A 22,652-nucleotide genomic window follows, 5' to 3' on the forward strand; every position below is an offset into this window, starting at 1 on the left:
CAACTCTGAAAGATAGGTTAACACAAGTTTGAAACTCCTCCATTTTTCTTCAAGAATTTACATTCCCGCCCAGGGATGTTGCATGTGTACCAGCCTTTCAATAAAAGCTTAAACATGGGAAACAATTCCGCCCCCTCATTTTCAATAACTCAAATTTACATTGCAACAAGAAATGATGACAGTCATCATTCAAATGTTTCTCATTTTTCTTTATAATTGTATTTCAACATTTCACCTCAGTGAAAGCCAGCTGTATTTGTGATATTGTAATAGGCTCTATGTTTGTCACATCGGACATCCTTCATGGAAAATAGTATTCAGTTTCCTTGCATGGAATTCCTGTTGAGATCCTCTCAGAGGCGATCAATAATGATGAGTTATGGCTGCTCTGCTTTTCTTTTTTTTCTTCTGATAGCCAATTAAGGGTCTTGACCTTGCGTTTTGGATCAGTGTCAGGTTGGAATGTCCCCACAAACAAACAATAACATCCGGGATCCATCTCCAAGCCACTGGATAGAAATGTGTAGGTTTCTTCAAGGGTTGTGCATTTTCAAACACGGTGTCTCGTGCTGTGACTGTACACTTCCATGTTGGGTCTCATCAGTCAGCAGACTTCGATGAGGTGTTTGTAAGTTCTCAGGTGCACTGCGTAAGTGCATAGTATCTGTAGCATTGAATTGTCTGTATGAAAATCAGATCAGTCACATAGATGATCTTTTATGTTTCCCTGTGAGTGTCTTCACCCTAGAACACTAACATTAAAATTAGGAATGCCATCACTCACGTTGAGTATACTTTACCCGATATAATATTCCTGATAAAATATCGTTTTTCATCAAAATATATTAAAGTGCAACTCTATATGCTAAATTGAAGTACTCCTCTTTAATTTCCTCATATGCAATGTCACTTAAAATTTAAAAAAAAAAATTAAAATGACACGACAAGAATCGTTTGGTTAAAAAATCACCCGATGTTCGTGCACAATGGGGTTCATGGTCTAATATTCCACCATCTTCATTTGAATAAATTTATAATTTCAATAGTGTTGTCCATCACTACTTTCATTGGTAGTTTTATTTGTTCCAACTGATCAACCCTTAAAACCAATCGCAACCATTTATTTAACCCACCTCTCACTTACTTCAGTTTATAGATTTTTTATTGTTACTCTGAGTTATTTTTTTTTAGTTTTAAGAGTTAGTGGTTCAATCGTTGACTCACATCCTATCCATCCACAGAAATGTACCAAAAGAGTCTCCAGATGTCAGCAAACTGCAGATTCTTGTCATCCTCGTGTCCTTGTTATTATAAACATGCTTGTCCTCAGCAAAGTCCCCTCTTGTACTTTATTCAGATCAAAGTCACAGCATGTGACAGGTGTCTTGGGGTGCTGTCTATCTTTCTGTCTGTCTGGTATTAAACAGGGTGTTCCCAGGACCTTGACTTGTAAGAGTTTAGATAACGTAATCTACACTTTCCAGAGGCTATGAGTTGGTTGTAGATTCGTCTTTGTCTGTGCTGGTTAGTCCAGATCAATTGTAGCAACCTCTTGATTTGCAGAATTTTTGGTTAATCAGTGCACAAGTCCAGCAGAGAAGATGGGGTCTTTCAGAAGTGGAGTGCCTGATTTTTTTGGGTGACTTTGGATTTAAGCTTCAGTTTTGTCACTGAATTATTTTGTAAACTAGAATCAACATTTTAAAGGAGAATAAGTACAAATACAATAGCAATGCGTTTTCAGGATCTATATAACATTGAAGAGCATTTGATTGATTCGTTCATACATGCTTAGCATTCTGATCAGAGTGGAAGAGTTCCACTCTGTAATGTTTTTATTGCCCTCATGTCGTCGCTATTTGCTAGCCTTTGTTAAACACCTCTCCACCTTCTGGTGTGCAGACAAATACAGGATCGCCCATTTTCTTGTGTTGCTCTCGATGCAGCCAGAGGTTCTGCGGATTGCTCCCGAAGTCTTTCTGTCTGTAAAATACGCATCGAATCTGTGATCCAAACGGGGACGGTTTTGCTTGCAAATTGAAGTGATGGGGATCACACCGGGCTTCTTCGTTCTCTTCCTGTTCTGGCAGAGTGTGGATGGGGAGGTGAGCTATTCCTTACACGAGGAAATGAAGCGAGGATTTGTTATCGGGAACATAGCAAAGGATCTGAAGCTGGACGCAAAAAACCTGATCGCTAGAAATGCTCGTGTTGACGCTGCAGGGAACCGTAAACGCTACTGTGATATCAGTGTCCGGACTGGAGATTTAATCGTCGAGGACAGGATTGACCGGGAGGAGCTTTGCGGAGAAAAGCTGACGTGTGTGATAAAACGCGACGTTGTTCTGGAGAATCCCCTGGAGCTGCATCCAGTCACTTTACACATTCAAGATGTTAATGATAATTCACCGCAGTTTAATGAAGAATACATCAATATGCAAATTCGTGAGTCGGCAGTCAGAGGAGCTCGTTTTGTGATAGAAGAGGCACACGATGCTGATGTGGGACAGAATTCTGTTCAGCAGTACAGTCTGAAAAAGAATAATTATTTTGTTCTGGCCAAGACAGGAAACACAATCGAGCTTGTCCTTGATAAAGAGCTCGATCGTGAAAAACAACAAGAGGTTAATTTGCTGCTCACAGCTCTCGATGGCGGCTCCCCTCAGAGATCAGGGACAGTCGTCATCCACGTCACTGTTCTGGACGCTAATGATAACGCTCCAGTGTTCAGCCAGGACGTTTATAAAGCCAGTCTGCCTGAAAACTCTCCTGTAGACACCGTAGTGGTGACAGTCAGCGCAAGTGATGCAGATGAAGGAGTGAACGGAGAAGTGACTTACGACTTCGGTCATGTTTCGGAGGATGTGAAGAAAGTTTTTAGTATTGACCGCAAAACCGGCAAAATTAAAGTCATTGCTACGATTGACTTTGAAACTGTAACAACATATGATTTACGCATAAAAGCTCAGGACGGCTTAGGTTTGTCATCTTACACAAAAGTGACAGTTGACGTCACTGATGTTAATGACAACATACCTGTAATTTACGTTAAATCTTTGAGTAATCCAGTGCCAGAGAACGCGTTACCCGGTACAGAGGTGGGCATCATTAACGTGCAGGATGCAGATTCTGATAGTAACCAACGAGTTCGATGCTCCATTCAAGAAAACGTCCCTTTTAAGTTGGTGGCTTCTATTAAAAACTATTATTCTCTGGTGACCACTGGACACCTGGACCGGGAGGTGGTGTCTGATTACAACATCACCATCAGAGCCACTGACGAGGGCTCTCCTCCTCTGTCGTCCTCCAAAACTGTTCACTTGTCTGTAGCAGACATCAACGACAACCCCCCTGAGTTTGAGGAGCAGTCCTACAGCGCATATGTGAGTGAAAATAACAAACCTGGCTCCGCTTTATGTTCCGTTAGTGCTCGAGACCCCGACTGGAGACAGAACGGAACGGTGATTTACTCTCTGTTAGGCGGGGAGGTGAACGGCGCCCCGGTGTCGTCCTACGTGTCCGTGAACGGAGACACGGGGCTGATCCACGCTGTCAGGTCGTTCGATTATGAGCAGTTCAGGAGCTTCAAAGTCCAGGTGATGGCCAGAGACAACGGTTCTCCTCCGCTGAGCAGCAACGTGAGCGTCAGTGTGTTCATATCGGATGTGAACGACAACTCTCCTCAGATCCTGTACCCCGCCCCGGAGGGCAACTCCTTCATGACCGAGCTGGTCCCCAAAGGTGCTCACGGAGGCTCTCTGGTGTCCAAAGTGATCGCGGTGGACGCGGACTCGGGACAGAACGCCTGGCTGTCCTATGAGATAGTGAAATCCACCGATCCGGGGCTTTTCAGTATCGGGGTCCACAGCGGAGAGATCCGGACCCAGCGGGACATTTCTGAGTCTGACAGCATGAAACAGAACCTGGTGGTGTCGGTGAAAGATAACGGGCAGCCCTCTCTGTCTGCCACCTGCTCCATGTATTTACTGATCTCTGATAACTTGGCTGAGGTGCCAGAACTGAAGGACATTTCTTACGAGGAGAAGAACTCCAAACTGACCTCTTACCTGATCATCGCGCTGGTGTCGGTGTCCACCTTCTTCCTGACCTTCATCATCATCATCCTGGGTGTGAGGTTTTGTCGCAGGAGGAAGCCCAGGCTGTTGTTTGATGGAGCAGTAGCCATCCCCAGCGCTTATCTGCCTCCTAACTACGCAGATGTTGACGGCACAGGAACTTTACGCAGCGCTTACAACTATGACGCCTACTTGACAACAGGCTCTCGAACCAGTGACTTTAAGTTTGTTTCCTCCTACAACGACAACACGCTGCCTGCTGACCAGACTCTGAGGAAAAGCCCGTCAGACTTTGCTGACGTGTTTGGAGACTCTGATAACTCCCCTGAGGTACGCGCACATTTCACAACAAGTTTGAGTTAAACTCCAGGACCGATTTTTTTTTCCACTTTTGACTGTGGTGACGTGTTTGGAGAATCAGAATTCTTGGCATTTATACGTGGTCATAACAAATCAATAAGTGATCTTTTTCCTAATTATTTCAAAATTAATATCATACATATCTAATATTCCATTTTCTTCTTTGAGTAATATTTTGCACATCTATTTAACATGATTTCTTGTTTGATTGTATGAGACATTTTTAGGTGTACAAAATCAATCATCACCCTTCACAGCCAAATTTTACAGCAACTCTATTTGTCATATTTCTTTGCTGTCATTATTTCTTTTCCCCACACTTGAATTAACACTAAATAGTACATGTAATTGTATTGGCGCCATTTTAGTGTCATGTTTTTTCTGATGCGCTGTCAGGTTTGAAAAATTCTTTTCACGATCAGACCTTTATTCTCTCAGCCAAGCGGCTGTCGGGTGCTCCAATAAAATCCGGCATATGTATGTAGTCTGTACGTTAGGTCTTTAAGTGCTTGTTTGTCTCCCAACCATTTTTGTCCTATTCAACATCTAGCAAGAGAATAGTTTGTCTCATATTCCCAATGTTAGTTGTTGCATCTGTCCAATGCTGAAGTTTCTGCATAAGCAAAGTTCTGCTTTAGCTGATGATTCTTTTTTGTTGTTGGTACTGTTCAGTCTGGTAAAGAATGAGGTGTCTTTTTTTTTTAAATCAGATTGTTGGTTCTTGGTGTGGGTGGCACAGCAGTGCTGTGTTTCTTGCTCTGGCCTAACAGACTGTGTGGACTTCACATGCTCTCCCTGTGTTTTTGTACATGTCCTTTGCGGCTGCTGGCTTCCATCCACCAATCAGATTCATTCTGGTTAATGTAGTGTGTGTCTACACAAAGTACACAAAGCAAAGATTAGTGCAGTGATAAAACAGATTTTATTTTCTACATGTGACTGTTGATTAATAGTCTGAGCTGACATTCCTGGTATTCCAGGTAATCATGTGACTGTGATGTGTGCTTCTTATCAGGGTGACTGGTACATACAGTACGACTCCTCTGTGATTGTAGAAGTCCCTGACTGAAGCCAGTCCCTGGAAGATATGCTGTTTCATCCTCTGGTGTGGATTTGCTCCATGGATCTTCAGTGTTTGTGCTGTGTTGGTTATCTTTTTGGAATACTTCTGGGGAGTCCTGGTGGTCTTGTCTGAGCTGTGTGTGCGTGCGCAAGCATGTGTGGAGATGCTCCTTGTCAGAACTCATACTCTGTCTCAGTTGTGGGATACTTTTGAAAGGCGATATGTGTTTTTCACCTGAGAGGAAAGGAATTCAAATACGGTGTCATCTTCATGGGCTTCATTTGATTTTCATCACTGGCAAAGCTAAATTCCATCGTTGCAGTCATTGCATGTCTCTCTGAAATGATGGATCCTGCTCCACGTTCGCTGATGTGTACTGGGGTGGAATGAGAGCTCACAGTAACATTTCTGACTTTGTATCTCTTCAGTGTGTTTTGTCATTATTTTTGGAACTGGATTCCTATTTTTCAGTTTAAAAAAACAAATAAAAGAAAATATATAATATATCTGATACAATGGCGATCTTGGCAGCTTTTTCAAATCATTTTCCTCTGTCCTGTGCAAGTTAGCCACCATGTTTATTCATCTTTAACCTCTTTTTATTGGGTCATTTTTTTATTGAAAAATCTGAAAATGTTAGTCTCACCTCTGCCAAATAAAAACCTAAAAATATTAATTTGGTTTTAGTCAATTAAACTTCACCTATGATCATATTATGGTGAACCTTGATGTTTCCTTTTGAGGGTTTGTGGGCAGCTGATTTCATTTTTTTCTTTCAATTTTAGTCTGTTTTTATTACTACAATGCATAAAAAGTTTTAATTGCATTCTAGTAAACTAATTATTTTATACATTCCCACAGAGACACTGATTTGATTTACAAATATTGTACTTGTGACCTGACACAGAGCACATCCCCCCTGAAAATGAAATAATGGAACTTATTGAGAACAGTAGAGTGCATGAGGCTTTTATACACTTGAGCCTCCCTGTAAGATGGTGACAGATGTAATTCTGACGACACGGGAGCTCCTTTTCAGTCTAGACGTCTTGAACATGCATTATTTAACATTGTACACAACAACATAACCTCACAGTTTTGTCTGTATAAAAAACATTTAAACTGTAAAGAGTCTACAAGGAGAGCATAGAAGCTCATACAACATGTAATTTCTGTCACATCAGCAACGTGGCATGGCTGATGTGTTGACTGCCCCTTTCGTTGTGAGTATCTTATCAGATTTAATACTGAGGATGAGGTGGGACGAGATGTGCTCCTTGTTGAATTGTCCCCCTTTTTTAAACAAACCAAAATCAATGTAATCATGATTATAATAACTTCAGATGGTCATCAGTTGATGGCAACATTTTGATGGGAATGAGAACGCGTCTACTCATGAAGGTAAACACAAAGTGTACACACTGAGAGGACATAACACTTTTGTAGCATTGCTCCATCAGAGGAAACTGAATGAAGATGTGCTGTCCAAGGTGTTTATATCGATGGGTTTGTCTTTGATTTGTTCGAATCAGGGCACTTTTACTCATTAGAGCCCTTTTTTTTGTACCTGCTTGGAAATGTTCCTCCCTTTTGAATTCAAGCTTCGTGTCAGAACCCCAATCTGCAGGTTAAGACCGAATTATGCTGAATTCCCTTAGTTTTGTCAGTGTGATTGTTTCACTGAACTCACGGTGTCGCTATACACCAGCCTTACAATATTTAGTCCTCTCTTCTTTGTGGAAGGACGTTCTAACACGCCTATTGCCAGGTCGAGCTGCAGGAAAATCCACACAGGGCGCTGCTCGTGTTGGTTGTACTTCACATTAATTGCTGGTTCCATCGATTCCTCAGTATTTTTGAATTGATCCTTAACGATGGATTCAACGCGTTCAGCGTTTAAGCTGCGCTGCTTTTATTTTCTCCTTCTTTGGCTACATGGCGCACACGGAGACTTGAGCTTCTCGTTTCCGGAGGAGATGAAACGAGGATCAGTGATTGGAAATGTAGTCAAGGATCTGGGGCTGGAGACGAGCGCGCTGGCCAGGAGAAAAGCCCGCATTGACGCCGACGGGACGGATAAACGTTACTGTGACATCAACCTGAGAAGCGGAGAGCTGATTGTTGCGGACAGGATTGACCGAGAGGGGCTTTGTGGTGATAAGGCGTCGTGCATCCTGAAACTCGAGCTTGTGCTGGAGAATCCTCTCGAGCTCCATCGGATTAATCTTCACATTCAGGATGTCAACGATAACTCGCCAATATTTAACGAAGAAATTGTTAATATTGAAATTAGAGAGTCGGCGGGCAAAGGAGCTCGTTTTGTGATCGAGGAGGCGCGGGATGCGGATGTGGGTCAAAATTCCGTTCAGCAGTACAACCTCGGGAAGAACGATAATTTCATTTTAGCTGTCAATGGAAAAAAAATCGAGGTTGTTCTTGATAAAGAACTCGATCGTGAAAAGCAAAACGAGTTGAATCTGCTGCTCACAGCTCTCGATGGCGGCTCCCCTCAGAGATCAGGGACAGTCGTCATCCACGTCACTGTTCTGGACGCTAATGATAACGCTCCAGTGTTCAGCCAGGACGTTTATAAAGCCAGTCTGCCTGAAAACTCTCCTGTAGACACCGTAGTGATTCATGTTAGTGCCACTGACGCTGATGAAGGAGTCAACGGAGATGTGAGTTATGATTTTGGTCACGTTTCAGAGGATGTGAAGAAGATTTTCAGTATTGACCGGAAAGTGGGTGAGATACGACTAATTGGTGTCATTGATTATGAAACAACTACGTCATACGAAATACGCATCAAAGCAAAAGACGGATTAGGACTGTCCTCTTATTCGAAAGTCATGATTTCCATCACTGACGTGAATGACAACGCTCCTGTCATCAATCTGAAGTCTGTGTCTGACCCCATCCCAGAGAACGCGCCTCCCGGTACAGAGGTGGGCATCATTAACGTGCAGGACAGAGACTCTGAGAATAACAGACAGGTCCGCTGCTCCATTCAACAAAACGTCCCTTTTAAGTTGGTGGCTTCTATTAAAAACTATTATTCTCTGGTGACCACTGGACACCTGGACCGGGAGGTGGTGTCTGATTACAACATCACCATCAGAGCCACTGACGAGGGCTCTCCTCCTCTGTCGTCCTCCAAAACTGTTCACTTGTCTGTAGCAGACATCAACGACAACCCCCCTGAGTTTGAGGAGCAGTCCTACAGCGCATATGTGAGTGAAAATAACAAACCTGGCTCCGCTTTATGTTCCGTTAGTGCTCGAGACCCCGACTGGAGACAGAACGGAACGGTGATTTACTCTCTGTTAGGCGGGGAGGTGAACGGCGCCCCGGTGTCGTCCTACGTGTCCGTGAACGGAGACACGGGGCTGATCCACGCTGTCGGGTCGTTCGATTATGAGCAGTTCAGGAGCTTCAAAGTCCAGGTGATGGCCAGAGACAACGGTTCTCCTCCGCTGAGCAGCAACGTGAGCGTCAGTGTGTTCATATCGGATGTGAACGACAACTCTCCTCAGATCCTGTACCCCGCCCCGGAGGGCAACTCCTTCATGACCGAGCTGGTCCCCAAAGGTGCTCACGGAGGTTCTCTGGTGTCCAAAGTGATCGCGGTGGACGCGGACTCGGGACAGAACGCCTGGCTGTCCTATCAGATAGTGAAGTCCACTGATCCGGGCCTCTTCAGTATCGGGGTCCACAGCGGAGAGATCCGGACCCAGCGGGACATTTCTGAGTCTGACAGCATGAAACAGAACCTGGTGGTGTCGGTGAAAGATAACGGGCAGCCCTCTCTGTCTGCCACCTGCTCCATGTATTTACTGATCTCTGATAACTTGGCTGAGGTGCCAGAACTGAAGGACATTTCTTACGAGGAGAAGAACTCCAAACTGACCTCTTACCTGATCATCGCGCTGGTGTCGGTGTCCACCTTCTTCCTGACCTTCATCATCATCATCCTGGGTGTGAGGTTTTGTCGCAGGAGGAAGCCCAGGCTGTTGTTTGATGGAGCAGTAGCCATCCCCAGCGCTTATCTGCCTCCTAACTACGCAGATGTTGACGGCACAGGAACTTTACGCAGCGCTTACAACTATGACGCCTACTTGACAACAGGCTCTCGAACCAGTGACTTTAAGTTTGTTTCCTCCTACAACGACAACACGCTGCCTGCTGACCAGACTCTGAGGAAAAGCCCGTCAGACTTTGCTGACGTGTTTGGAGACTCTGATAACTCTCCTGAGGTAGGAACTGACTAACTGAGAAACTGGAATTTTGTTCAGAGATATTTATGCTCTGGAAAGCTTAATAAAAACATGTCAGAGTAGAGAATACTCTTTGTGTCCAAGCAGGAATTTTCCTGAACTTTTTACTTAAATCTACTGAAAGTCTTAATTTCTTGTCCAAGTACATCTTACATGATATGATAAATTCAGTTCAAAAATTCTGTTTCTCACAAAATCTAAAACTTCAATCCAGGTAGGATGGAATGAAAAACATGGTTGAACGAAATGAACTCTTCTTATATGAATCAGTGGAAAACAGAATTTGCCAAATGAGCCAGAGTTATGAGACAAAGCAGACAGATCATGTGTCAGCGCATTGTTACACTGTTTTAAAAATACTTGTAGAAAATTTTTGTGGAGAAAAATTATTTGTTCGTGCACTATTTTTTTCAGCTCGTTTGGTTCCATAACTACTACAATACCCGTGGCTGAACTGTTCAATATTCAGTTGTTTATCAAGTGGTTTCAAATAGTGTGTGATCTAACTTCTGCTTCGTCCTTCCTGATTGTTAGATTGGCAGTAGTTTTACATTCCTGCTGATGGTTATGATCTCATCATCACTCTACTCTCATGAGCTGGATGAGCAGTGGTTTGGCATACATGTGGATGTTGTTTAATGGTGCTTTATGTGGTGGATGACATCACCTGACCTTTGAAGCTCCTTGAATGTGTTTGAATTTATGGTTTCCTGCTCTGTCTACATCAATGACTTCATAATATGCACCAGTGCAGAGATACTGAAATATTCTGAGTTCATTACTCAGGTGGTCACTTGACTGCAGCGTCAGCCGCATGTATTTATTGATTTTCTGAATCAGTGATACGGTCCTCACGAATTACTTTTTCTTGAATCCTTTTATTCATTCATGAGAGGTCTTTCGTTGTGATGTCAGTGTGAGAACGCAAGTTTGGTCTGGTGGATTATCCAATATTATATGATTATTTTTAGTGGAGCTTTGTCAAAAACAACATAGACACCTGTCTTTGCTGGAGTTTGCTGAAGGTTCAAGTCTATCAATGAAAGTGAGAGCCTCTGATGGCTGCTGATGATTTTGATTGCCGCTGCTTCATCTAGTTTTCCTTTCTCACTCCCTGACATGACATTCCAAGGCTCGTCTGGATTTCAAGTTGGTTTGACAAGGTTCTGAGAGTTGAACTTGGCTCCTCTGACTTGTTTTTGGCAAGTGTTGTTTTTAGCTGCTGTTGTATTTGAATTTAGCAAAAGACTGTCTTATATCTGAAGTGCAGGGATGAGTTTCTCTTCTCTTTGTGTACTGTAGAAAAAGGGAAATTCCATCTTTTACTGTTAAGGTGTTACAATCGCCTTACATTCCAGAGAATGATTGAATCCTTCATACTTTATAATGTCTGCCTTTTCCTCATCAAAAACAATAGTTATTTGATTTGCAAAAAGTTATTGATGCACTATTTTCTGAAAATGAACACTTTTTTTTATTAATAAACCCCAACTTTTAGGTGCTACTGTCCTTCAGGGTGACACGCTGATGAATGCAAGAGCAGAAGGGATTGTCTTTGTTGCAAGAACTGTTTTTAAAACGCTGTGGTTGTATGTACTTTGGAGGATATCACGCGTGCAAGTCTTCCCTATTCCATGTAAAGCATATAAATATAACAAACAGTCCTCAGCTGAGCTTTCCTCCTTCTCTTTACTTATTTTTGCCAACTTGACCAGCTTTAATAAATGTAGTTTGAAGAGAACACCTTAACTCAGGACAAAACTCACCTCCATATGAAAGAAGTGCTGGAAAAAATATATTTCAAAAAAGGACACAAAGTAAGAACAATTAAATAGAAATGACACTTCTCAGGAAGACTCAACTCTGCTGTGAGGAAATTATACTCATATTTCTGTTAATATAATGAGAGGATGACTTGTAATTGAGAAACTAGCAGGATAAAAACAAATGTATTTTTAGTAGTTTTTATAGTTCACACTTGCACTGACTCCACGCCAGCCCCACATTTACCTGCACTCTGATGTGTCAGGAGTTGATATGCAGATCAGGGTGCCCAGACCTTTCCTGCTGAGGGCTGAAACTCACACTGAAGGTGATATTGTGCTGTTAAGATGTTTTAATCTGTGCTCTGTCCTTGCCTCTTTATTTAATTCCTTACTTCACTCATGCCAAACTGACATCCTGCACACTCTTTGTTGCCTGACCACATGAAGTAAAAGTAATTATCAGAGATCATACATATATATTTTTGTTAGTAGGGTTGTTTTTATTTATGTATTTTTATTTTAAGTAAAGTTCTTTTACATTTCTGCAGCCTTAATATAAATAAATGTGACAAAACTCTCAAAGGTGCATTAAATTCAGTGTGAATAAGTGAAGATGCAAAGTAAATACATAAATAATGAACGTGTCATGTAAACTCTTAACTGAGCCTGAACCACCTGTAGACAGAGATGCTCAGTTTTCTCAATTTGGCCGTTAATGATGAGATAGCAAGCAAAAAGTCCTTCAGGGCGCACCTGCAGGATTGTTTTCTTCCTGTATTCAACTATCAGAATTCATTTCATCTTTTGAAAACAAATGATTACAGTTTGGCTGAGTGTCAAAAAATGTTTATGATCCGACACCAGGACATTGTCATGCTGCAGCTCTAGTACACACACACACACACACACACACACACACACACACACACACACACACACACACACACACACACACACACACACACAGAGTCAGGTCAACAGTGTTACAGAGGAGCAGAGTAAAATTGCCAGCTGATCAATCTGTAGCACCAGTTTACTCCAGTGCTGTCGGATGATTTACTTCTTCAACTCTGTTCATCTGCTTTTCAGTTGACATGTTTTGGTGAGCATGTGATCACCGAGGAGGTCTTCAGTGTGCACTGCACTGTTACTCAACAAAGGATAAATACAAACCCATCCTAGTTTGCCATCCAGCACCATCAGTGCTCTCCATGTGACACTCTTTATTATGAAAGACTATATTGTTGGTTTATGATGCTTTTCGCAAGACTGTGGAAGTTGGTGTACGTATCTCAACTCAAACAAAAGGGGACTCAAAGAGATGCACCTGAGCATTTCACTTTTAAAATATGTCTGGAAATATGGCAATCAGTTATTTAATGTGTAAATATAGAATTACAGGCTCAAGTAACATTAGGTCTCATATGATAATAATGAATGTTTGGTATTCAAGTGTGATCATTCTTGCACATTAAAAAAACAACTTTGAGAAGACTTGGTGAACAGAGGTTTTATGAAGTCCTGGGTATAAATATGAGCACAGTTGAGTTCTTGTCTCTGTTTTTACTGTGTCTTGAGCACAGAGGAGTTTGTGTCATCATTTGGTATCGGTGTGCTTCGAAGATGGATCTTAGTGAGACCGTCAGGTGCAACTGAAGTCACAAAAGTTGTTCATAGTTGTAGTCTTTCTCCATGAGGTAAACAGTGAGTATTAACGTCTCGTATTAACAGGCTGCAGTAGAAATGAAACTGTTCTTTTCATTATTTTTGTCAGTGTTTTTATACAGCTTGACTCACGGTGGCGCTACACACCAAGCTGAGGATATTTAAACGTCTTTGTCCTTTGGTGGGGACGGACGTTACGTTCTTGTGCTCCTGCGTTCAGAGAGCGACAACACCCGCTTTTATACAGGCAGTAAGAAGCTGCTCGTTAGCGATGGATTCCAAAACAACCGTGTTTAAGCTGCGCTGCTTTTATTTTCTCCTTCTTTGGCTACATGGCGCACACGGAGACTTCAGCTTCTCGTTTCCGGAGGAGATGAAACGAGGATCAGTGATTGGAAATGTAGCCAAGGATCTGGGGCTGGAGACGAGCGCGCTGGCCAGGAGAAAAGCCCGCATTGACGCCGACGGGACGGATAAACGTTACTGTGACATCAACCTGAGAAGCGGAGAGCTGATTGTTGCGGACAGGATTGACCGAGAGGGGCTTTGTGGTGATAAGGCGTCGTGCATCCTGAAACTCGAGCTTGTGCTGGAGAATCCTCTCGAGCTCCATCGGATTAATCTTCACATTCAGGATGTCAACGATAACTCGCCAATATTTAATGACGAGACGCTTGATCTGGAAATTCCAGAATCTGCACTCAAAGGAGCTCGTTTTGTGATCGAGGATGCGCGGGATGCGGATGTGGGTCAAAATTCCGTTCAGCAGTACAACCTCGGGAAGAACGATAATTTCATTTTAGCTGTCAATGGAAATACATTAGAGCTTGTTCTTGATAAAGAGCTCGATCGTGAAAAGCAAAACGAGTTGAATCTGCTGCTCACAGCTCTCGATGGCGGCTCCCCTCAGAGATCAGGGACAGTCGTCATCCACGTCACTGTTCTGGACGCTAATGATAACGCTCCAGTGTTCAGCCAGGACGTTTATAAAGCCAGTCTGCCTGAAAACTCTCCTGTAGACACCGTAGTGATTCATGTTAGTGCCACTGACGCTGATGAAGGAGTCAACGGAGATGTGAGTTATGACTTTGTTCATGTTTCGGAGGATGTGAAGAAGATTTTCAGTATTGACCGGAAAGTGGGTGAGATACGACTAATTGGTGTCATTGATTATGAAACAACTACGTCATACGAAATACGCGTCAAAGCAAAAGACGGATTAGGACTGTCCTCTTATTCGAAAGTCATGATTTCCATCACTGATGTGAATGACAACGCTCCAGTTATCCAGCTGAAGTCTGTGTCTGACCCCATCCCAGAGAACGCGCCTCCCGGTACAGAGGTGGGCATCATTAACGTGCAGGACAGAGACTCTGAGAGTAACAGACAGGTCCGCTGCTCCATTCAGCAGAACGTCCCTTTTAAGTTGGTGGCTTCTATTAAAAACTATTATTCTCTGGTGACCACTGGACACCTGGACCGGGAGGTGGTGTCTGATTACAACATCACCATCAGAGCCACTGACGAGGGCTCTCCTCCTCTGTCGTCCTCCAAAACTGTTCACTTGTCTGTGGCAGACATCAACGACAACCCCCCTGAGTTTGAGGAGCAGTCCTACAGCGCATATGTGAGTGAAAATAACAAACCTGGCTCCGCTTTATGTTCCGTTAGTGCTCGAGACCCCGACTGGAGACAGAACGGAACGGTGATTTACTCTCTGTTAGGCGGGGAGGTGAACGGCGCCCCGGTGTCGTCCTACGTGTCTGTTAACGGAGACACGGGGATGATCCACGCTGTCAGGTCGTTCGATTATGAGCAGTTCAGGAGCTTCAAAGTCCAGGTGATGGCCAGAGACAACGGTTCTCCTCCGCTGAGCAGCAACGTGAGCGTCAGTGTGTTCATATCGGATGTGAACGACAACTCTCCTCAGATCCTGTACCCCGCCCCGGAGGGCAACTCCTTCATGACCGAACTGGTCCCCAAAGGTGCTCACGGAGGCTCTCTGGTGTCCAAAGTGATCGCGGTGGACGCGGACTCGGGACAGAACGCCTGGCTGTCCTATCAGATAGTGAAATCCACTGATCCGGGGCTTTTCACGATCGGCGTCCACAGCGGAGAGATCCGGACTCAGCGGGACATTTCTGAGTCCGACAGCATGAAACAGAACCTGGTGGTGTCGGTGAAAGATAACGGGCAGCCCTCTCTATCTGCCACCTGCTCCATGTATTTACTGATCTCTGATAACTTGGCTGAGGTGCCAGAACTGAAGGACATTTCTTACGAGGAGAAGAACTCCAAACTGACCTCTTACCTAATCATCGCGCTGGTGTCGGTGTCCACCTTCTTCCTGACCTTCATCATCATCATCCTGGGTGTGAGGTTTTGTCGCAGGAGGAAGCCCAGGCTGTTGTTTGATGGAGCAGTAGCCATCCCCAGCGCTTATCTGCCTCCTAACTACGCAGATGTTGAAGGCACAGGAACTTTACGCAGCGCTTACAACTATGACGCCTACTTGACAACAGGCTCTCGAACCAGTGACTTTAAGTTTGTTTCCTCCTACAACGACAACACGCTGCCTGCAGACCAGACTCTGAGGAAAAGCCCGTCAGACTTTGCTGACGTGTTTGGAGACTCTGATAACTCTCCTGAGGTACGCGCACATTTCAAAACAAGTTATAGTTAAACTGCAGGACAGAATTAAAAAAAAAAGTTTCCAGACTTTTATGACCTGTTTGGGGAATCAGTCTATTTTGTATTCATATGTGGTCATAAAAAGTCAGAGATCCTCTTTCTCATTATGTCACATTAAATTTACATGTCTACAATCCCGTTACCATCATTGATTGATATTTTACACATTTTCACTGGATTAATTCTCCTGACCTAAACTTGGTCTCTCTTTCTCACTCACTCATTCATTCACTCACTCACTTTCGCTCTCACTGTAGTCGATATTTAACAGTAGTATGTGCAAAACCTTCCTTGTGGTCATTTTGATTTTGATACATTCTTGTGGTCAGGATATTATTGATTTTATTTGTCAGTATTTGTTCCCTGTCATTACAATGATAATAACATGCATTAATGGGCCACTTGATGATCAATCAGCAATGAGCCTTCAGGTTAATTCTTGCGTTTGCTAGAAAACATAAAGTCACCCCATTATTGAGTATATTTGCAGACGTTACGCATAAATAATGCAGACGAATATTTTCTCCATTCTAAACTTAATACACATTTTCAAGGACATTGTCTCTTCTCATGTCTTTTCTCCATCTCAGTTCTTGTTGTGGTGGTTGTTTACGTGGTGTTTTATTCATTCATTCTATATTGATTCATCTAGACTGTGATAGACAGTCACACATGATTTTCTTCATTGGTGTATTTTAATATAAAGGGGAGGCATGGCTCAGAGGTAAAGTGGCCATCTAGCAACCAAAGGTTCCCTGGTCCAATCCTCACTTCCCCCGGTGACCATGTTGAAGTATCCTTGAGCAAAAATACTAAGCCCCAAATTGCTCTTATGGCCCTGCGACAGGCTGGCAGCCCGTCCTCTCACCCAATGTCAGCTGGGATAGACTCCAGCAACCCCCCCCCCCCCCGCCATGACCCTTAACGTATAAGCGGTATAGAAAATGGATGGATGGATGTTTCTAAAAATATATTCATATTGATAAGAAATAAACATCCTTGAGTAATTGCATTCACATCTTTTGTTCAATGCCAATGTGTCATAAATGTCTGGAGGAATGACAATGACCAGGAATTCCTGTTTCAAAGCCACCAGTTTTCCCGAATCTTTATCTGTATTTAGATAGAGAAAAATGCCAAAAACTAAATTCTTGTTGTATTTATCTGAAGTAACTCATTATAATGCTTATTTTACCATTACATTCCTTGTGCTTCACATGAAGGAACCAACCGAACCCTGTCCATTGATCAGCTGTAGCATAATGAACCTCTATTATGCATCATTTGGTGTTCAGGGCTATGGTGACTGCTCTGTAAAGATTCTCAACTCTGTGGGAGTCAGCGCTCCTGGTTGTAGTTTTCTCTCGCAATGATGTAACATCAATCTTCTAGGCTCATTATATTTAACCATAACTGAGGTCACTGGCGTTGTGGGGAAATTATTGATGTCAGAGAAATACTGCACTGTATATTTTTCTGAGCTCCATTTTCTTAACCTCCTATTCTGACTTCCTGTCGTGCAACTCTGACTTTTAACTGCTCTCCTTTTGTGAAACAATGACGTTCTTATAGGTCATTTGTTACAAACCAGACAAATAATCTTGACAATTTAGCATCAGCTTCTTGAGTGATAAAGGGTTTGCAGTGAAAGATTTTCCTTCATATGCATCATATTTCTAAAGGAAAATCTATACCTGATCAGTGGATTTGTCAGGTCCCATATGACAGGAGAGCCTGTGAACAATTGCATCCGGACAATGGAATAAAATACATTGGAAAGATACAGATTATCAAATTATTAGTGAAAGTCCTCAAGTTTGATTTAATTAAAGGAAGCGGCAACCATACATCTTCTGAACTCAGGGTTCCAGCAGACAGGCAGTCCTCTGGGAGTTTGTCCCAGATGAGTGCTGCACAAATATTGAAAGCAGCTGCTCCATGTTTGACCCTGACAGAGCAGATCAGGCAGATGAGCGTCTGGATGGTTCATGTCCTTGTAGAAGTATGGAGATGTGTTAGCCAGTTTCACTCTGCAGTCCTCAGGCAGGTAAACACAAGCACTAAAGCAGTTAATGCAACCAGATACAAGAACAAGCAGTGTAATGTTTTCTAAAATGAAAGGACAAGTTGTTCAAAGTCAGTGCTTCTACACAGTCCCATATTGTCCTTGAACGTGTGATCATTTCATTTGAGCAGAAATGAACAGTGCTTTTCAGCTGTAGGTGCTCAGGCGATGTCAGCAGGAAACTAGCATGTGAATACAACATTCATTTCTCAAATTTCAGCATTCTATATGTATGCAGTATTTTTGTAATCATGCTTTTGCTGTGGCCTCTGCATTTGTGCTAAAATATGTAATGCTGTCAGTATTAGGGGACATTAATCACTTATAAACCATGCAGTTTGCAGACTTTGAATTACTTTTCTGCATTGGTTCTTCTGATGGACATAGAATGACCCACAGCACCAACCAGAGGGGAGATGTGGGAATAAGTTAAGGTTGCGGTTTTAGAGTTTTGCCATTTCCTGACTTTATATCCAGATCCTGGACTGAGGGCAGGTTGACTCTGATGCTCATTCCTTGAACTGTAGTCTATTTATTTCATCCTGTCAAAATGAGATATATTTGCTCCAGATGATGCGCTCAGAATAGAGTCAGTGACTGCAGCATCAAACAAAAGTGACATCAAGTGACACACAAGCTTTGCAAAGTTCTGTTTCATGCAAGTAAGGAGTCCATCAAATTTACTTGTCAATTTGAGCTCAGAAAGTGGATATACTGTAATTCATCTTGCATATATTTAAATATCCCAGCCTTGGCTCTTCTTGTCTTGTTTTTATTTTTTATTTTATTTTATTTATTTTTTACCATGCATGCATTATCATGGTGATGCAGTTTTTCTGTTTTGCTGCACTCTGTTGTAATTTTCCTTTCAGTCTCTTGGTGACGCTCTTTTATAATGTCTGACTCATAGATGGTGTGTCTCACACGATCTGTGTCAGTGGAACTGGAGCATTGGGTTAGAGCCCTGGGCTGCCTGTGTGCTTGTGTGGGTGTATGAGGTGGAGACGGAGAGAAAGACGCGCTCTCTCTCTCTGTCTCTCTCTGTCGCTCTCTCCCCCTCCCTCCATCCGTTTGCGTGTGCGTCTGTAGAGAAAAAGAGAGAAAGTGAGAGAGCAGTGGTGAAACTGGGGTAGAGAGGAATCCAAGCTGACAGCATCCCTAATAAGGCATGATTAACACGACTGCAGACGCAGGGAACCGTTGGATTACACCAGAATTTTCAGCTCGCCATTTGGATGTCCATGTTTAGGATTTAGCCATGATGTCGACGCATCTGAGAACGCACTTTATGATGGACCGGCGATGGCTGTATTTGTTCTGGCTTTTCCCGCTGTTTCGTGTTTCATTTGGAGAAGTCCGCTACGTTCTTCCAGAGGAGATGCAGCGGGGGGCTGTTATTGGCAATGTTGCTCGGGATCTGGGTGTGGAAGTGAGGGAACTTGAAGTTCGTCGAGCTCGGGTTGTTGCAGACGGTACCAGCCAGCTGTGTGAGCTGGATACGGCATCGGGAAACCTTTTGATCAGCCAACGGATAGACAGAGAGGAGCTCTGCGCACAAGCCAGCGTCTGCACCATCCAGTATCAGCTTTTACTCGAGGATCCTCTTCAAGCTTACAGCTTAGTTTTAGATATTGCAGACATAAATGACAACAGTCCAGTGTTCGCTGCAGGGGAGATAAGACTAGATTTAGTCGAATCCACAGTTCTGGGGAGGCGCTTCCCGCTGGAGAGCGCTCATGACCCCGATCTGGGCACCAACTCTGTCCATGAATATAAACTGAGCCCGAATGATCATTTTTCGCTGGAAATGAGCACACAGATAAACGGCAATGCTTATCCAGAGCTAGTTCTTAAAAAGGCTCTGGACAGAGAGACGAAGGCGGAGCATGTGCTGAAAATCAATGGAATTGACGGGGGGAATCCAGCCAGATCCGGAACCGCTTCCATCTATATCCGTGTTTTGGACGCCAATGATAATGTCCCAGTTTTCAGCCAACGAGTTTACAAAGCCTCTGTACCAGAGAACTCCCCCTCAGGGACCGTCATTGCTGTGCTGAACGCCACGGATTTAGATGAGGGTATATACGGAGAGATCACTTACTCCTTCAGTCACCTGTCTGATAAGATGGGAGGAGTTGTTGAAATTAACCCGAGCAGCGGAGAAGTTCGGGTAGCAGGTGTCATCGACTATGAGGATGCGAATACGCACGAGCTGGATGTCGAAGCAAAAGACGGAGGTGGACAGGCCTCTCACTGCAAACTTATCATTGACGTCATTGACGCAAACGACAATGAACCCGTGATAGAAATAAAGTCGGCGTCTGCAAACGTGGCTGAAGACTCCAAACCAGGAACGATGGTGGCACTGATCAATATTTATGACCTGGATACTGGCAGTAGTGGACGCGTCACCTGCACAGTTCCAGACAATGTTCCTTTTAGAATTGTGTCAGAGGTTAAGAACTATTACATGCTTGTGACTGACGGGATGCTGGACAGAGAACTTCAATCAGAGTATAACATCACAGTTACTGCCACGGATGCGGGCTTCCCCTCCCTCTCCAGCGTAAAAGTTTTAAGAATCCTGGTTAATGACATAAATGACAACCATCCGACTTTTACGCAGCGCGAGTACAACGCCAATATTTTGGAAAACCAACCTGTTGGTACATTTGTGATGAGACTGAAAGCAGACGATATTGATGACGCATCTAACGCTAAAGTATTGTACCAAATATCCAAGCACACAAACGCTGACGTGTCCTCTTTCCTCACCATCAACTCAGAAACTGGGGAGCTCTTCACGTCGCGGCTCTTTGATTACGAACTGTCCGTTTACTTCCAAATTAAGGTGACAGCTCGAGATGGCGGCGACCCCGCCCTCTCCACCACCTGCACCGTAAACGTTTTTATTAAGGACCAAAATGATAACGCACCCGTGGTTTTATATCCAGTGCAGGCCTTCATTGCTGAGGACATGGTGCCACTCGAAGCGCCTCGGGGTTACCTGGTCACGAAGGTGGTAGCGGTGGACGCAGACTCGGGCCATAACGCGTGGCTCTCCTATAGAATAATCCAAGAGACGCGGCCGAACCTGTTTATGGTCGGTCTGCATACCGGTGAAATTCGAACTGTACGAGCATTTATGGAGGACGATGAAGCGAAACACACTGTTGTCGTGTTAGTCACCGATAACGGTCAGAAATCTCTCTCAGCCACTGCCACTGTGAGTATCGTTATTGGTGACGGGCTGCCGGTTTTACAAGAACTATTTGAGGTTGCGGATGAATCACAAGATAGCGAAAACTTAAGGTTCTATTTGATTATCGCTCTATTAACAGTTTCTTCTCTTTTTATCCTTTTAATTGGCGGACTGTTTTACTTCAAGCTCTGTCGGCGTGATTATGTTTACCGTTCAACGGCTGCCAGTCTCCCCGTTTTCCCCACTACCTACTACCCGCCTAGTTTCACCGATTTCAGCCGTTGCGGGACCTTGCTGAACGATGACAGGTACGATTCCTTCTTGACAACCGGCTCGTGGAGAGGCGATTTTCGTTTCGGTTCAAACACAGACACTGACACATTAAAGAAAAGGAGTGCAGCCTACCAGAAAAACACGCTGCGGCGCACTAGCACAGACAGGTCGAGTCTGAAGGTGAGGGCAGGGCCACCGCATCCTTGTTATGTGGTCACATGAAAGTCCAATATTATTCTCTTCTGAATGCCAAATATATTGTAATAAACTGTTTCCTCGGTTGTATTTCTTTAAAAAAAAAAAACAGGTGTTGCTTCGAAGTGTTTAAAATGTGAACTGTTTTCTAGTATTTGTGCATGAAAATGTCATTGCAACATTATGTTATTACATATAACCTCAACTGTTTCCTGCTACCTGACCTTGAATTTTAATGCCAGTTTGAACCTTTCGAATATAGAAGCATGACGTAATAGCTTTGTTGTGTTAGCAATTGTTGTCACTAAAGGCTGCCACGATTTCATTTGTTACCGTCAGTCAGACTTGTTTGTTTCTTCTCCTGGTAAGAAGGCCGCCTCTCTAGTTCTCACTTTTCATACGTTTTTTTTTCAGATTTTAACATTAACTAATATGTGTACCTACACATAATGTCACTGTGATGCGGTACCTAAACACCTGGTACATGCCCCCCCCCCCCCTTTTTGTTTTTTACTTGACATGAGTCTTTTTTTTAATGGACTCAGAAAATAATGCTGCCAAAGTTTAATAATAATGTTGTGTTCAAAAACAAACAGCAATAAGATAAAAAATTAAGTTCTATGTTATGAATTTGATCATGTGTAAATAGAATATGTTGATGAAAATATATTAGAAGAAAGAAGCAGTTCTTATTTTGCGCATCTTATTTAAAAAAAAAAAAGTCAGAGGTAATTTAACCCATTTGATGGGGCACAGAAAAAATGATGGATGAAAAGTTAGGATTTGTTCACCGGTCAGAGAAATTTGATAACCTTTTCTATTTAATCAATACTTTTTAATATGTAACATGCTTCACTGAACGCCATGACTGCCTCGACACTGTAAGCATAAATTTATTGAAAATGCGAAGTTTTGGTCACAGATTTATCACACACAAGGCATGAATGGCCCATCAGTCCTTAAGTGTATGTTTAATCCACAGTTAAAACATTAAACATTTACTTCTTTAAATTATTGTGTTG

General features: G+C 43.1%; 1 protein-coding gene across 12 annotated transcripts in view; it reads left to right on the forward strand.

Moving 5' to 3' along the window:
- Positions 1 to 22,652, forward strand: part of LOC147251089 (protocadherin gamma-C5-like) — a 279,342-nt gene that overhangs the window by 93,683 nt on the left and 163,007 nt on the right. For 2 of the 12 annotated variants that reach the window (XM_086221571.1, XM_086221579.1), the window contains exon 1: positions 7,269 to 9,752. The exons of 6 other annotated variants lie outside the window; for them this stretch is intronic. In XM_086221571.1, coding sequence (XP_086077697.1) covers positions 7,374 to 9,752 — 2,379 coding nt within the window. In that variant the 5' untranslated portion in view covers positions 7,269 to 7,373. Of the gene's footprint in view, positions 1 to 1,912; positions 4,407 to 7,268; positions 9,753 to 13,406; positions 15,855 to 22,652 lie in introns of those variants that run through there. 4 more of the 12 variants (XM_086221573.1, XM_086221581.1, XM_086221569.1 and 1 more) reach the window with 4 other exon arrangements.

Source organism: Aulostomus chinensis, chromosome 13, assembly GCF_037954235.1.
Source record: "Aulostomus chinensis isolate RoL2024-O1b breed Wild chromosome 13, RoL_Achi_v1.0, whole genome shotgun sequence".
In the NCBI taxonomy this organism is placed as follows: domain Eukaryota; kingdom Metazoa; phylum Chordata; class Actinopteri; order Syngnathiformes; family Aulostomidae; genus Aulostomus; species Aulostomus chinensis.